General features: G+C 49.2%; 1 protein-coding gene across 1 annotated transcript; it reads right to left on the bottom strand.

Annotated features, from left to right (window-relative positions):
- Positions 1–11,121: 11,121 nt before the first annotated feature.
- INAFM1 (InaF motif containing 1) lies at positions 11,122–13,227 on the bottom strand. The gene has a single exon (XM_054588499.1). It carries the CDS (start codon positions 13,196–13,198, stop codon positions 12,770–12,772), a length of 429 nt encoding a protein of 142 aa, XP_054444474.1. The 5' UTR covers positions 13,199–13,227; the 3' UTR covers positions 11,122–12,769.
- Between the last annotated feature and the right edge of the window lie 46 nt (positions 13,228–13,273).

Genomic DNA, 13,273 nt, shown 5'->3' with positions numbered 1-13,273 from the left:
GAACCAAAGATACAATACTTCAGTACTGAAATGTTATGCTGGCCAGTGTGACTCAGCTTGTTGGGTGTTGGTTCTATTTCTGGTTAGGGCACATGCCTGGATGGCGAGTTCAGTCTCTGGTCAGAGCGCGTATGAGCAGCACCCAATTGATGCATCTCTCCCTCTCTTTCTCCCTCCCTTTGAAAATGAATAAATAAAATCTTAAAAATAAAAGAAGTACTGACATGTTGCCCTGGCTTGTGTGGCTCAGTGGATTGAGTGCCAGCCTGTGAACCAAAGGGTCACTGGTTGGATCCCCAGTCAGGACACAGGCCTGGGTTGCGGGCCAGGCTCCCAGTGGGGGCGTGTGAGAGGCAACCACACATTGATGTTTCTCTCCCTTTCCTCTCTCTCTAAAAATAAATAAATAAAATCTTTTAAAAAAATACTGACATGTTCACTGTGTGACGAGCAAGATAGATGTGGGGGGTAGGGGAAAAGAACAGAACCAGATAAATATTATGAAATTTTAAAATAAAGAACTAGAGAAAAATCACAAAAGTCCCCAGACAGAAACAAAAAAAGATTACTTAAAAAAGGGGAAGAGTCAGATTGCCATCCAACTTTCCTACAGCAAATCTAGAGGCAAAGAGATAATGGAGTAACATCCTCCAGGTGACGAGATAGGACAGGTCTGAACGTGGGATGGAATAACCAGAGGGAGGATCACTGAACCGGAGGGCGATGTTCAAACACTCAGAAAATCCACCTCCCATCGACACTCTCTGAAAGAGCGAGGAGCAAATGCGGAGTTTGTTCAGGAGGAAGTAACGAGTTGTTGGAAACAAGATGAGGAAAACAGTACTGGCCACAAAAAGGGTAGCTTGTCCGTACAAATCTGCGTACAAAACTCCATGATGTTAGAACAAGAGTTGCAAAGACGGAGGAGGGGTGTGGGGGACAGAAGGAGAAGGCGCGGCTGAGGTTCTGGCCTTGTTGAGGGCAGGACATGCATGTTGATATGACACAAGCATTGATAATAAAAAATTAAGTATTAGGCCCTGGCTGGTGTGGCTCAGTGGATTAAGCACCAGCCTGTGAACCAAAGGGTCCTGGTTCAATTCCCGGTCAGGGCACATGCCTGGGTCGCGGGCCAGTTCCCCTGTAGGGGGCGTGCGAGAGGCAACAGAGTGATGTTTCTCTCCTAGTCTTTCTCCTTCCTTTCCCTTCTCTCTGAAAATAAATAAAATCTTAAAAAAAAAAAAAAAAGACCCTTCCATAACTTGAGAGGTAGTCACTAAAGGGGTTATATATAAAAACCCTGGACAGCAAGGCTCAGACGGCCTTTTGTAGCTGGCAATACTCCACATGTGTTGTTACCGGGCTGGGGCAGGCCCGGAGTGGGTCTGCCTCAGGCAGCCGGCGGTGTGTGGGCTCTTGACTTCGTGCAGGAAAGATTTCACACCACCAGTGCACATGGCTGTGAGAGTACTTTTTATTAAACCTGGGGACCATATAACAAAGAGATGACTTAGGATAGAAGAAGCAACAGGGGAGGGACCAGGCGGAGCTGCTTTGGCTCCCCCCCAACACTCAGGGCCGGGCTCCGCTTCCAACTCCCTCCCAGCCACACTCCCCTCCCCGGTGTCCCTCCCTCAGGTCCCTGTCTGTGCTCCCTGCCTGACAATGTCCCTTAAGAGCCACCACAACGACAGCTGCCTCTTCTCCCTTGACAAAGACCACATGTTGACCAGTTTTAACACAATGAAGTGGGAATTTCAGAACATCAAAGAATGGTGAACAGATGACAAGAAACACTCTGTCATTGTTCCCTAGCAAATTTGGGGCCGAGCACTCCCTAGGTGTTTTCCTGCCTGTGTCTGCCTCTGCCAGAAAGTGAACTCTTCAGCCATCCCCAGTCCCAAGCCCAGGCGTCCCGGGCAGTGGCAACCACGACAAAGAGATTCTCATGCTCTGCACGTTGTTCTGAAAGAAGACTGGATGACAAAGGGCGAAAATGTTTCAAGACCTTTGCAGTGGCAGTAAGAAAAGAAAAGAAGAGACCATGGTGTGTCGCTTAACTATCGCTGTTGTTATAGACTGAATGTCTGGGTCGCCCCAAAATTCATACGTTGAAGTCTAATCCTCAATGTGATGTACTTAGGAGGTGGGACTTTTGGGAGGCGATTAGGTCATGAGGCTGGGGCTCTCATGAGTTAGATTAGTGCCCTTATCAAAGAGACACCAAAAAGTGCTCTCACTCTTTCTGCCACATGAGGACACAGCAAGAAGACAGCTGTCTATGAACCAGGATATGGGTCTTCACCAGATACGGAACTTGCTAGCACCTCAATCTTGGACTTTCCAGCCTCCAGAATTACGACAAATAAATATTTGTTGTTTAAGCCACTCAGTCTATGATAATTTGTTATAGCAGCCCAAATAGACTAAGGCAACTGAGTAATCAATATCCCCCAAATAGCAATGGCTTAAAGCAGTACTTTCCCTTGTTGCTCAGAAGTCTACAACTCAGCTGGAGGGTTTGGTCTCAGATGAGCTCACGCATGCATCTGCTGCAGGTTGTGTAGGAGGCTCTGTTTCTGGGAATTGACAAAGTATCAGCTGGGAGCTCTGGGTGCATGTGGTGGTCTCCCATCTTCCAGCAGGCTTTTTCCCATGGCAGTGGAAACTTTCCAAGAGGGCGAACAGAAGACACAAAGGCACTTGAGACCTAGATTCAGACCTGACACAAGGTCACTCGGGCTGAATTCTACTTGTCAAGGCCAGCCAAGTTCAAGGGAGTGGGGAAACTGCCTCAGTCCCTTGAGAGGAGGAACTGCAAAGTCACAATGGAAAGGGCATAGGTGGGAGGGTGGTGGCACTTTTGTTTTACTTGTGGCCCTCATGGGAAACTGAGATCTGCTTCTTTTATATAAAGAGGAAGCAAGCCCAATTTCTCATCAAAAAGGGTGTCTTTCACAGGAGATCTGTAGAATGAGTGACTCGCATTCCAGACCCAAGAAACAACCCATTGGAGATCACTGTTATAGATGTCCTCAAACATTCCGGCCTTCCCTCTGGGCACACAGTAGGGTTGCACACCCTGCTGATCTGAAGTTTGGCAGAGCCAGCTGGCTTGCCTTGCACAGTGAAATGTGAGAAGAAAGAATATGCACCCCCTCTGTGTGGAAATTTTAAGAACTAGTACACGCTTGACCATATTTTGAATTTTCCCTTGGCCAAAGTGACTAGACAGGGGCCCCTTCATCAGCCTGGAGTGGCTCTCCCAGCTGACACATGTCAGACATGGCACATGAGTGAGAAATAAACTTTTGTTTTTTCAAGCCATTGAGAATGGGATGAGGGTTACTGCCGCACAACCTGGCTTATGCAGACTGATGGGTCACTCCAGGTATTTTAAGCATAAAGGGTTCTAATACAGGAATTTCAGTGACTTAACAAGTTATGGGGTGCCCTGCTCAGGTAGCTTAGTTGGTGAGAGCATCATCCCAATATGACAAGGTTGCAGGTTCAATTCCATCAGGACACATGCAAGAATCAACCAATAAATGCATTAATAAGTAGAACAAAAAGTCGATGTTTTGTTCTCTCTCTCTCTCTCTCTTCCCAACCCTTCCTCTCTGTCTAAACATACATACATACATACATACATAAATTTTTTTGAAAATCTTCCCTGGCTGCTGTGTCTCAGTGGGTTGAATGCTGGCCTGCGAACCAAAGGAACACCAGTTTGATTCCCATCCGGGGTACATGCCGGAGTTGTGGGCCAGGTGCCCAGCTGGGTGAATGCAAGAGGCAACCACACATTGATGTTTCTCTCCTCCTCTTTCTCCTTCCCTTCCCTTTTCTAAAAATAGAAAAATAAAATCTTTTAAAAAACACCATTTGGTATAGCTGCTATGGAAAACAGCTTGGCAATTCTCAAAAAAGTTAAGTATAAAATTACCATCTGACCCAGCAATTCCAGTCCTAAATATATCCCCAAAAGACTTGAAAACAGGAACTCAAACAGATTCTGAAGGCCAACGTTCACAGGAGCATTATTCACAATAGACAAAAGGTGGCAACCACCTAAGTGTCCATCAGGAGAGAAAGGAAGAAACTCTATGAGGCATTTACATATTGTAATCCCATTCAGGAGGGCTCCACCCTCCAGACCTAAGCATTTCCCAGAGGCCCCACCCCCTAGTCAACCACTCAGTCTATGGCAGTCACCTGAACATTGTCATCATCACCATGACCATCAGCAGCGTCACCAACGTTGCCGTCATTACTAAGCCCATCACCAACTCCTTTCCTCCTCCTCCTTCTTCTTCATTGCTGTCTTGGCTTGAGTTTCCCCAAAAGCAGACCCTGCGACAAGAACTTGAGGGGAGCTAGTTTATGGAGGAGGTGATTCCAGAAATCATGAGTGAGGAAATGCGAGACAAGAAAGGCAAGAAACCTAACAAAGGGTGTGCTCCTGAGGAGACTACCGCTGAGAGCTTCGGAATTGTCCCCTCTTGTCCACCCGCTCCCACCGCCCACAGGCTGAAGACTGCCTCAGGAAAATGGGTTTCTCTATGTGTTGCTGCATAGCACGTCTCAGACAAACGAGCTTTACATTTTTTAATATTATCTCTTCTAGTTCTGTGGATGGACTGCTTGGGCAGTTCTCACTCGCGGCCTCTCAACTGCAGTCAGATGTTGGCTGGCGCTGTACTCACTGGAAGACTCGACTGGGGTGGACGTCCCAGGGGGCTTGTTCGCATCGCTGTCACGTGGGAGCACAGCTGGGACTTTCAACCAGAGTGCCTGCACGTGGGCTCTCTGTATGGTTTGGGCTGAGACGCAAAATGAAGAGTGGATCAGGTTGCCTGGATTTTAACCTTCCCACCCACCGACACACACACCTACTGCTCGGCATGTAACTATTTAACCTCTCTGAGGCACACTGCTAATATTAATGCCCTTTACTTCATCCTTTCTCAAATGCTCACAGTTTGATTCTCAGTTTCAGGTTTGGGCACAACATCTAGGTTCTCCCATCCCCCTACCCAACAGGAGTTGGTGATGTGGCAGATTACTCTTCAAAAATCAATAAACACATAATATTTTTTAGAAAAAGTCTTTACTCCATTCACCCTGTCTCCTTGGACGAATGTACTACTGCCTCTTTATTCTGGGCTTGGCCATGTGACTTGACTGGCCAATAGGATGATGGTACACAGAATACAAACAGAGGCTTGAAAAGTACCTGTGCAGCTGCGCTCACACCTCTGCCGTCACCATGAGAAGAATATTCCTGGGATAGCCCGCTGGTCCCAAGCATTGGATGCACCTGCCAAGGCCAGCTGAGATCAGCCCACCCACAAGCGCTCAAAGGAGCTCAATCAAGATCATTGAGCTGCCCATCCATGGGCATCCCAAACCAAGCCACAGATGGCATCGGGCATGTGGAGAGCCCAGCCAAGATCAGCAGAGCCACCCAGGCACAAGCAGCTGACACTCGGCCAACCCCACCCCCCCAACATGCATGTGCTAAATAAACGTCCACATGTGATCCTGGCCAGGTGGCTCAGTTGATTGTGGGAGCGTCCAGGTGGGAAGGTTGTCGCATCCACCAAAATGCTCTGTTTTTAAAAAATTCATCTTTCTTCCTCTTCTTTTTTAAAGATTTTATTTATTTTTAGAGAGAGGGGGAAGGAAGGAGAAAGAGAGGGGACCTGCCTGCAACCCAGGCATGTGCCCTGACCGGGAATACGAATAGACAACCTCTCGGTTCACGGGATGACGCCCCACCCTACTGAGCCACCCCAGTCACGGCCAGCTCCTCGCTGTTTTGCCAGCACTATCTTTCTATGCAATCCCTGAATCACAAATAAAATAAATAATAATCCCAGGCATACACTCACATTGCGACTATGAAACAACAGCGAGTCTGTGGGTTTACTGCGGGTGATGTGCCAGTTAACTGTCTTTGGGTAACAACCAGCCAAAATCTGTGTGATGCACACATGTGTACATTGATTATTTATTTATTTTAATCCTCACCCAAGAATATGTTTATTAATTTTAGAGAGAGAGAGGAAGGAGGGGAGAGAGAGAAAGAGAAACATTTATATGAGAGAGAAACACTGATCAATTGCCTCTTGTACCTGCCCCGACCAGGGGTGGAACCCACAACCCGCCCTGGCTAGTGTAGCTCAGCGGGTTGAGCGTTGTCCCACAAACCAAAAGGTTCCCGGGTCTATCCATGTCAGGGTATGTGCCTGGGTTGCTGGCCAGGTCACCAGTTGGGGGTATACCAGAGGCAACCAGTTGATGTAACTCTTGTACATCGATGTTTCTCTCCTGCTCTTTCTCCCTCTCTTCCCCTTTCTCTAAAAAATAAATAAAATCTTTTTTTAAAAATTGTAGGACATTGTACCCACAACGAGATACTAAATGCAGAAGACATGGAAAGGTAAACACAGTTTTGCAACTCAGGAAAATGGTTTCAGGATGATGTGGCTCGGGGTTCACTGGCTCAAAAATCCCATTCAGGACTTCCCATGACTTGCCTGGGCTTCACCCAGATTTTTCTCAGAGACTTGATGACTTGTAATATTGCCACAGAGCAAATGCAGAAGCAGCTCTGAGAATCCAATTGTCTTCTATTAAGCATATGTTAAGTATTCTAAAAAATGTATAATAATGCCACTTTTCTCATGATTTTTTATTTTGGAAAATACAGCATTTCTAAATATTTTTTATGTTAAAATGCAGAGTTTCTAAACGTCCATAACAGATGAATGGATATACAAAATGTGGCATCCGTACAATGGAATATTACTGTCATAAAAAGGAAGGAAATTCTGACACATGCTGCTACATGGACGAACTTTGAAAACATTAAGCTAAATGATATGAAGCAGATGCAACAAGACAAGTGTTATGTGATTCCATTTGCATGAGATAAATAGAATAGGCAAATTCATAGAGACAGAAGGTAGAACAGTGTTCACTTAGGGTTGGGAGGCAGGAAAATGGGGAGTTATTGTTTAATGGGTACAGAGTTTCAGTTTGAGAAGATGAAAAAGTTCTTGAGTCAAATGGTATGACAAGGCAAAACAGTACAATGTGAATTTACTTAATGCCAGCAAACTGTACACTTAAAAGTGGTTAAAATGGTAAATTTTGTTATGTGTATTTTTTAAATATTGTTTTATTTATTTTTAGAGAGAGGGGAAGGGAAGGAAAGAGAGAAAGAGAAACATCAGTGTGTGGTTGCCGCTCATGTGCCCCCCCCACTGGGGACCTGGCCCACAACTCAGGTATGTGCCCTGACTGGGAATTAAACCGGCGACCCTTTGGTTCACAGGCTGGTGCTCAATCCCCTGAGTCACACCAGCCAGGGCTTGTTATTTGTATTTTACCAGAACAAAATAATCGACCAAAATGTAATGGATTGTAATGATTATTTTTTAATGAATTAGTAAATAATTTTTTAACTTCTCATTCCTAATTTAAAACCTAAATATTGATAGATATAACCCACCAACACAAAAACTCTTTGGAGGTCCTCAATAACTTTTAAGTCTGTAAAAGAATCCTGAGAACAACAAGCGTTATAACCACTGCTCTATGTACAGCTGAAGTGAGCCTGAGCTAGCTGCCCTGGGCGCTTGTTTGCAAGGAACTGCAAACTGGCAGGAATTCAGCGGTCAAAAAAGGTTGAAGTTTCTTCTGGCCATAGTAGACTGGCGACCTCTAGTGGAAATATAAGGTATTGCCTGACAGTGAACAATTTCTCGACTGAGTAATTTACCTTGTACCGTCGGCTGAGATTCTAGGATGCAGACGGAGACAGTCTCCTGAAATAAGGACCTTATCGCAGCATTTTAACTTCAGACCCTGAGCCATGCTTCCTGTCATGCACATTCACACACAAACACAGAGACCCACTGTCACATTCACACATACACACCATTACACACAACTAGATGCTTGCAAACACGCAGTCACATACCCATCCAATCTCTCACACAGACCCACATATGCACACACACAGAAACGTTGCCCATACACAAAGAGCACAGCCTCACACATGGACACACACTCCTGCAGTCACATACACACACATACAACACTAAAAATACAGTAACATTAACAAAGGGAACTTAGTAAATGAACGTCATTTTCTATTTTTAAAATATTGTAATGGAAAGTGAGTTCCTGCCCAAAGCCATTAAATAAATGTTGAACAAATAATTAAGATGAATGTAGGTTTGGCAGCATGCCCGACTGGAGGTCCATAATCCCTTAGCCGAAGTCCTTGGAGACAGATGTATCTCAGAACTGAGAACTGTTCTAATTTTAGAGAGGTAATTCTGAGCGAATACCATATATTATGTAACACTCCCAGGGGTTGAGGCAGCCCCCTACCCATCAGACATGTTAATATATTCGCAGCAAACTGTGTGAAAATTCACACCAAAGAATATAAATAAAGAGTGCAAATAACTCGTGTTGATTTGCCACCATGTGAGATTGGGCCAAAATTACTGCTCCCCCACCCCGAAATATTCTGTGGTTGTCAGAACCTTTTCGAATCTGGAATTGCAGGTAAGGATGGGGGATTCTAGTAGCAGGCCCCTCACAAATGCATCTACTTGTATTTCTGCTCTAATTGTAAATCTTTCATTCCAGGGGTGGGCGTGGGAGAGAAACCCAGGATCCAGGAGGAAATAAATTCTTCATTGCCCCCTCCTGGCAGTCCCAGACCTTGCAGTTCAGCTGCAGAGTTAGGACGTCTACTAGCTTTGGCTAGATCCAGCGATGGGTCCATATTGGTAAAAAACCTTCAGCGCAATCTTGCCTTCACTTGCCAGTGAATGGTTCAGGAACCAAGCCTTAACCAAGCAGCACCTGACATCTCCCTGCCGAACACAGGCACTGGGTTTGGGGGTTGTCACGTGACCCATCTTGATCCAATCAGATTGCTGGAAAGCCCGTTGGCGCCCCCCCCCCCGCCCCCATAATCAATGGAAGGGAATGAGGCGTTCGCACGTGCCTGGATCTGTGGGCATCTGGTGAAGCTGCTTAGGGATGAGGTTGGTCCTGCGCACAGAAAGAACTAGTAATAGTCTACGACCTTGCGGTGGCCCTGGAAGGGCGTTGCTCAGATCCCTCTTTAAGAGATCCAGCTGCTGCGAGCACAGCTGTCTGACAGCCCCACGACATTGGTGCCAAGGCCATGACTCCCTCGGGCTGCTCCCGATGACAAAACAGAGTGGGTACGAGTGCCAACCCATTGCTACTTGACCCAGGACTCCTGTGATGGGCACCCTTTGCCCAAGGACCACCGCCCCCGGGGACACCCTCCCCCACCCAGGCTTTCTCAGAACTGTGTCACAGCCTGAGACTCCCCTCACCCAGTCCCTCCTTCCCTTGAACCTTTCCCAGATCTCCAAACGAGGGACCCGGGTGGTGAGGGTTGCCCGACATTGCCAATCTGCTTAGTGCCTTGAACTGGTCACTTTAAAATGGTTACAATGATAACTTTTACGCTGTGTGTGCATTTCACACACACACACAGAGTATGACCACTCACTTCCCCTGGCCTAGCCACCGCTGCCCCTCACCTGAGTCACGGCAGCGTCCTCCTCACCGGGCTCCCAGCTTCGACGCTCGTCCCCTACAGTCCGGTCCCCACCTGGCAGGCGGAGAGCCTGTTAGTAACTAGACTGGCTCACATCCGTCCTGGGCTCAGAAGCCTCTCATGGCTCCACCTCACTCAGAATAAAAGCCAGAGCCCTCACCGTGGCCTGTGGGGCTCTGCGCCATCTCCCCAATCTCCCCCACTCTCCCCTCACTCACTCAGCTCCTGCCTCTGCTGTTCTTCAAACAAGTCACGCACCTCCAGCCTCAGGGCCTTTGCACCTGCTGTTCCCACTCCCTGCAGTGCTCTTTCCCCATGTATGTCGGCCCTCACTTCTGTTAGGCTTTTTCCCAGTAACCAGCAACTCCATGACTCCCTGTCACTTTACTCTGATTGTTTTTCTCCTTCGTGCTTATTATTACCTGGCAGAACAGAGATTCAAGTTATTCATGTTTTTTGCCTGCCTCCCCACCCATATGTCAGCTCCATTGAGAACAGTTTTTTTTCCGGTTTTGTTCACCACTGTGTCCCCAGTGCTTAAAATAACGCCTGGCACATAGTAAATGCTCAATAAGTATTTGTTAAATGAGATATGAAACCCTGGCTGGTGTGGCTCAGTGGGTTAAGCGCCAGCCTACAAACCGAAAGGTTGCCGATTCAATTCCTGGTCAGGGCACAGGCCTGGGATGCGGACCATGTGCCCAGTTGGGCTTGCGTGAGAGGCAACCAATAGGTGTTTCTCTCCCTCTTTCTCCCTCCCTCCCTTTCTCTCTAAAAGAAATAAATAAAAATCTCTTTTAAAGAAGAAAGATCAAGACACAGTGAACAAAAGAGAGGCTAAGAAACAGGAAGAGAGACAAAGAAAGGGGAGGAGATGGGGCAGTGGGGGAGGCTGAATCAGGAGAGAAATAGGAAAGGTGGGTGGGGCAGACAAAGGAGAGCAAGGCGGGGGCATTGGGCCCGACGCGGGGATAGAAGGAAGGAAGGCAGAAGAAATAGAGCCGGGGTGGAGAGCAACAGAGATGACGGAATGCCATACGTCAGAGAGTATGGAAGAGTGAGAGAGAGAGAGAGAGAGAGAGAGACTGTTGAGACATCAGGGAGAGACAGAGAGGCACACAAAAACTGGGGGACAGAAAAAAACACAGACAGAAATAGAAAGGTGGAGGAGAGGAGGGTGGAGAGGGAGACACAGAGACAAGAAGAGAAGCCGAGCGATCAGGAGAAACAGGGTTTGCGCTGGCTGGGTGGGTCAGTTGTTTGGAGCATTGCTCCGCACACCAAAGTGTTGCAGGTTCAAGCCTGGTCGGGGCACCCGCCTAGGTTGCAGGTTCGATCCTAGGTCAGGGCATCTGTGAGAGGCAACCCATCAATGTTTCTCACATCGATGTTTCACTCTTCCTTTCTCCTTTCCTCCCTCTTTAAAATCAATAAACATATCCTCAGGTGAGAATTTTATTTATTTTTATTTTTTTGAAAGAGAAATAGGGCTAGGAGAAGAGAGCTGAAACGTAGAAATGGGGGGTGGGGGGGGGTGGGAACAGAGATGAAGTCCCTCTCTCTAAACGCTGACATCCAGAGCTTTGGGCTGACTTGGTATCTTAAGATCCAAGCTTTGCTCTTTAAAGCCCTGAGGGTCAGGGGTGGGTGGAGAGAAAGAATGTGATGCTGTTCCAAGATCACTAGCTTATTTAATCCTCAGGGAAATTCTGTGAGATAAATACTATTATTACATTTTCACTTTACATGACTAAAGAGGTTGGGAGACCTGCCCAAAGTCACACTAGTGAGAGGAAAGGTGGGATGTGAATCTGGACATCTTGACTCTAAAATTAACGCCCCTAGCCACCACCTAAGCTTAATATTAAAGGGTGCTGGCTTCCTGAGTCCCCCTTCCTTCCGGAGACACCCTCTGGGGAATGGTACCAGAGTGGGGGGTGCAGAGTGAAGGGAGTGACTGACACCCCCAGCGCAGTCGGTATCCACAGATGTCTTAGTCTGAAGGCGGAGGCTCAATTTCACCTTCTGGGAAAACCTCCAGTTCAAAGGAGGAGGCTGGACAGGAAAATCACATCCTGCACCAAGGGCCCAGGGCCCTGCCCAGAGCCAGGCCTCAGCCTTCTGGTCGGAAAATGGATTCAACGACCTCCGATGCTTTCAGCAGGGCCTGGGTTTCTCTGCCTTGGTTGACCAGCAGCAGCACTGCAGCCCAGGGAGCACGTACTAATCTTCAAAGGCCGCACGGTGCTTGGAGAGCGCGCCCTCCGTGGTTTCCGGGGAGGCAGAGAAGCCCTGCCACCAGTGCTGCCCGCGCTCTTCTCTCCGACGCCAGGCAGAAGGCACCATTCCCTCCCAGCAGCATCCTGGTGTCCCCGGGCGGCTTAGCCTCTGTTCCCGGCATTGTAATTACACTAAGCATCAATCCCAGAACCCTCGTTCTTGCTTGAAGTCATCCCACCTCTCCTCTTGCCTCCTGTGCTGAGACGGGAAGGCGGACCCTGTGCTTCTCACCACAGGTATCTGTCCTCGGCCCCAAACACGCCAAAGAACTGTTACGTCCTTCGCACTGTCTGACCTTCAACTACCCCGTTGCAGGTAAGCCTCTTTTTCCCATCCCAGCCCAAAGACTACATGACGACTGGAAGAAGAAAACGGGCCCCGCTATGAAAGGGAAGAACACACTCAGCCCAGCCCAGGGCAAGAGAGACAAAGATCAGACGCCAGTAAAGGCTTCCATCACAGACTGGACAGGGGAGGCACCTCTGCAGACCAGACAACAGCACCGGGCAGTTGGGGCAGGAGTTTATTGCAGGTGAATCTAAGGACAGCAAGCTTCAGAGAGGAGGGGGGCCGGCTGCGGGCTCTCTGCTCAGAATCCTATGGAGGGAAGGAGGTCAGGAGAGAGAGAGATCAGGACGTGTTCTGCCAGATGGTGGAGGTCCCGGCCAGACACCGGAGGCGCTGCGAAGGGCGGGCGAGGCCCTGAGCCAGCTCCCCTTCATCCCTCATTCTTCGGGATGACAGCTCCAGAGATTATAGGCGATTTCATGAAGAGAGAGTCCTGGCCCAGTCCGGACCGGGCATCCACGGCGAGGGCGCGTCCTCTCGAGGGCCAGAGATCCAGCCAGCTTGGGGTGGAAAGGATGGTTACCCAGGTCCTCGCCCCTCCGCGGCCTCCGGTGTCTCTCCAGGCATCTGGTGGCTTGGGCGGCGGCTGGGGTCGCCGTGGCGGCGGCGGCGGCTGCGGGGCAGCGCCAGCTGGGGTCGCGGCCCCCCAGGGACTCCCAGGAGGCAGGAGACCGAGGCAGCGGCGGGCACAGGGGCAGGTGGCGAGCCCGGGCGGGCAGCGCACGGAGAGGACGGCGCGCTGGGCGTCAGGCTGGCGGGGGCGGCGCGGGACCGCGTGGGAACCCAGATGAGACCGTAGTAGACGGCGAGCAGCACCGCAGCCAACGAGACGCAGAGGAAGTAGGCGCAGACAGGGGCCAGGCGCAGCCAGCGACCCCGCGGACCTTCACTCAGCCCGGAGCCACCGGGGCTCTCGCCACCGCCGCCTACGCAGCTCGTGCCCCGCATCTCCACAGCCCACTTGGCCCGGAGAGGCGTGCAGGCCCCACCCCCGCGCCTTAGGCCCCACCCACACCCTAGACC

This window comes from Pteronotus mesoamericanus, unplaced genomic scaffold (genome assembly GCF_021234165.1).
Source record: "Pteronotus mesoamericanus isolate MK-2021 breed Mesoamerican mustached bat unplaced genomic scaffold, CSHL_Meso_final scaffold_137, whole genome shotgun sequence".
NCBI classification, from domain to species: Eukaryota; Metazoa; Chordata; class Mammalia; order Chiroptera; family Mormoopidae; genus Pteronotus; species Pteronotus mesoamericanus.
The sequence above is the reverse complement of the archived record's forward strand: the minus strand, read 5'-3'. Positions and strand labels throughout refer to the sequence as shown.

Excerpts from the sequence above, each read along its gene's own strand:
- INAFM1 (XM_054588499.1), bottom strand. The coding sequence starts at position 13,198 with ATGCGGGGCACGAGCTGCGTAGGCGGCGGTGGCGAGAGCCCCGGTGGC.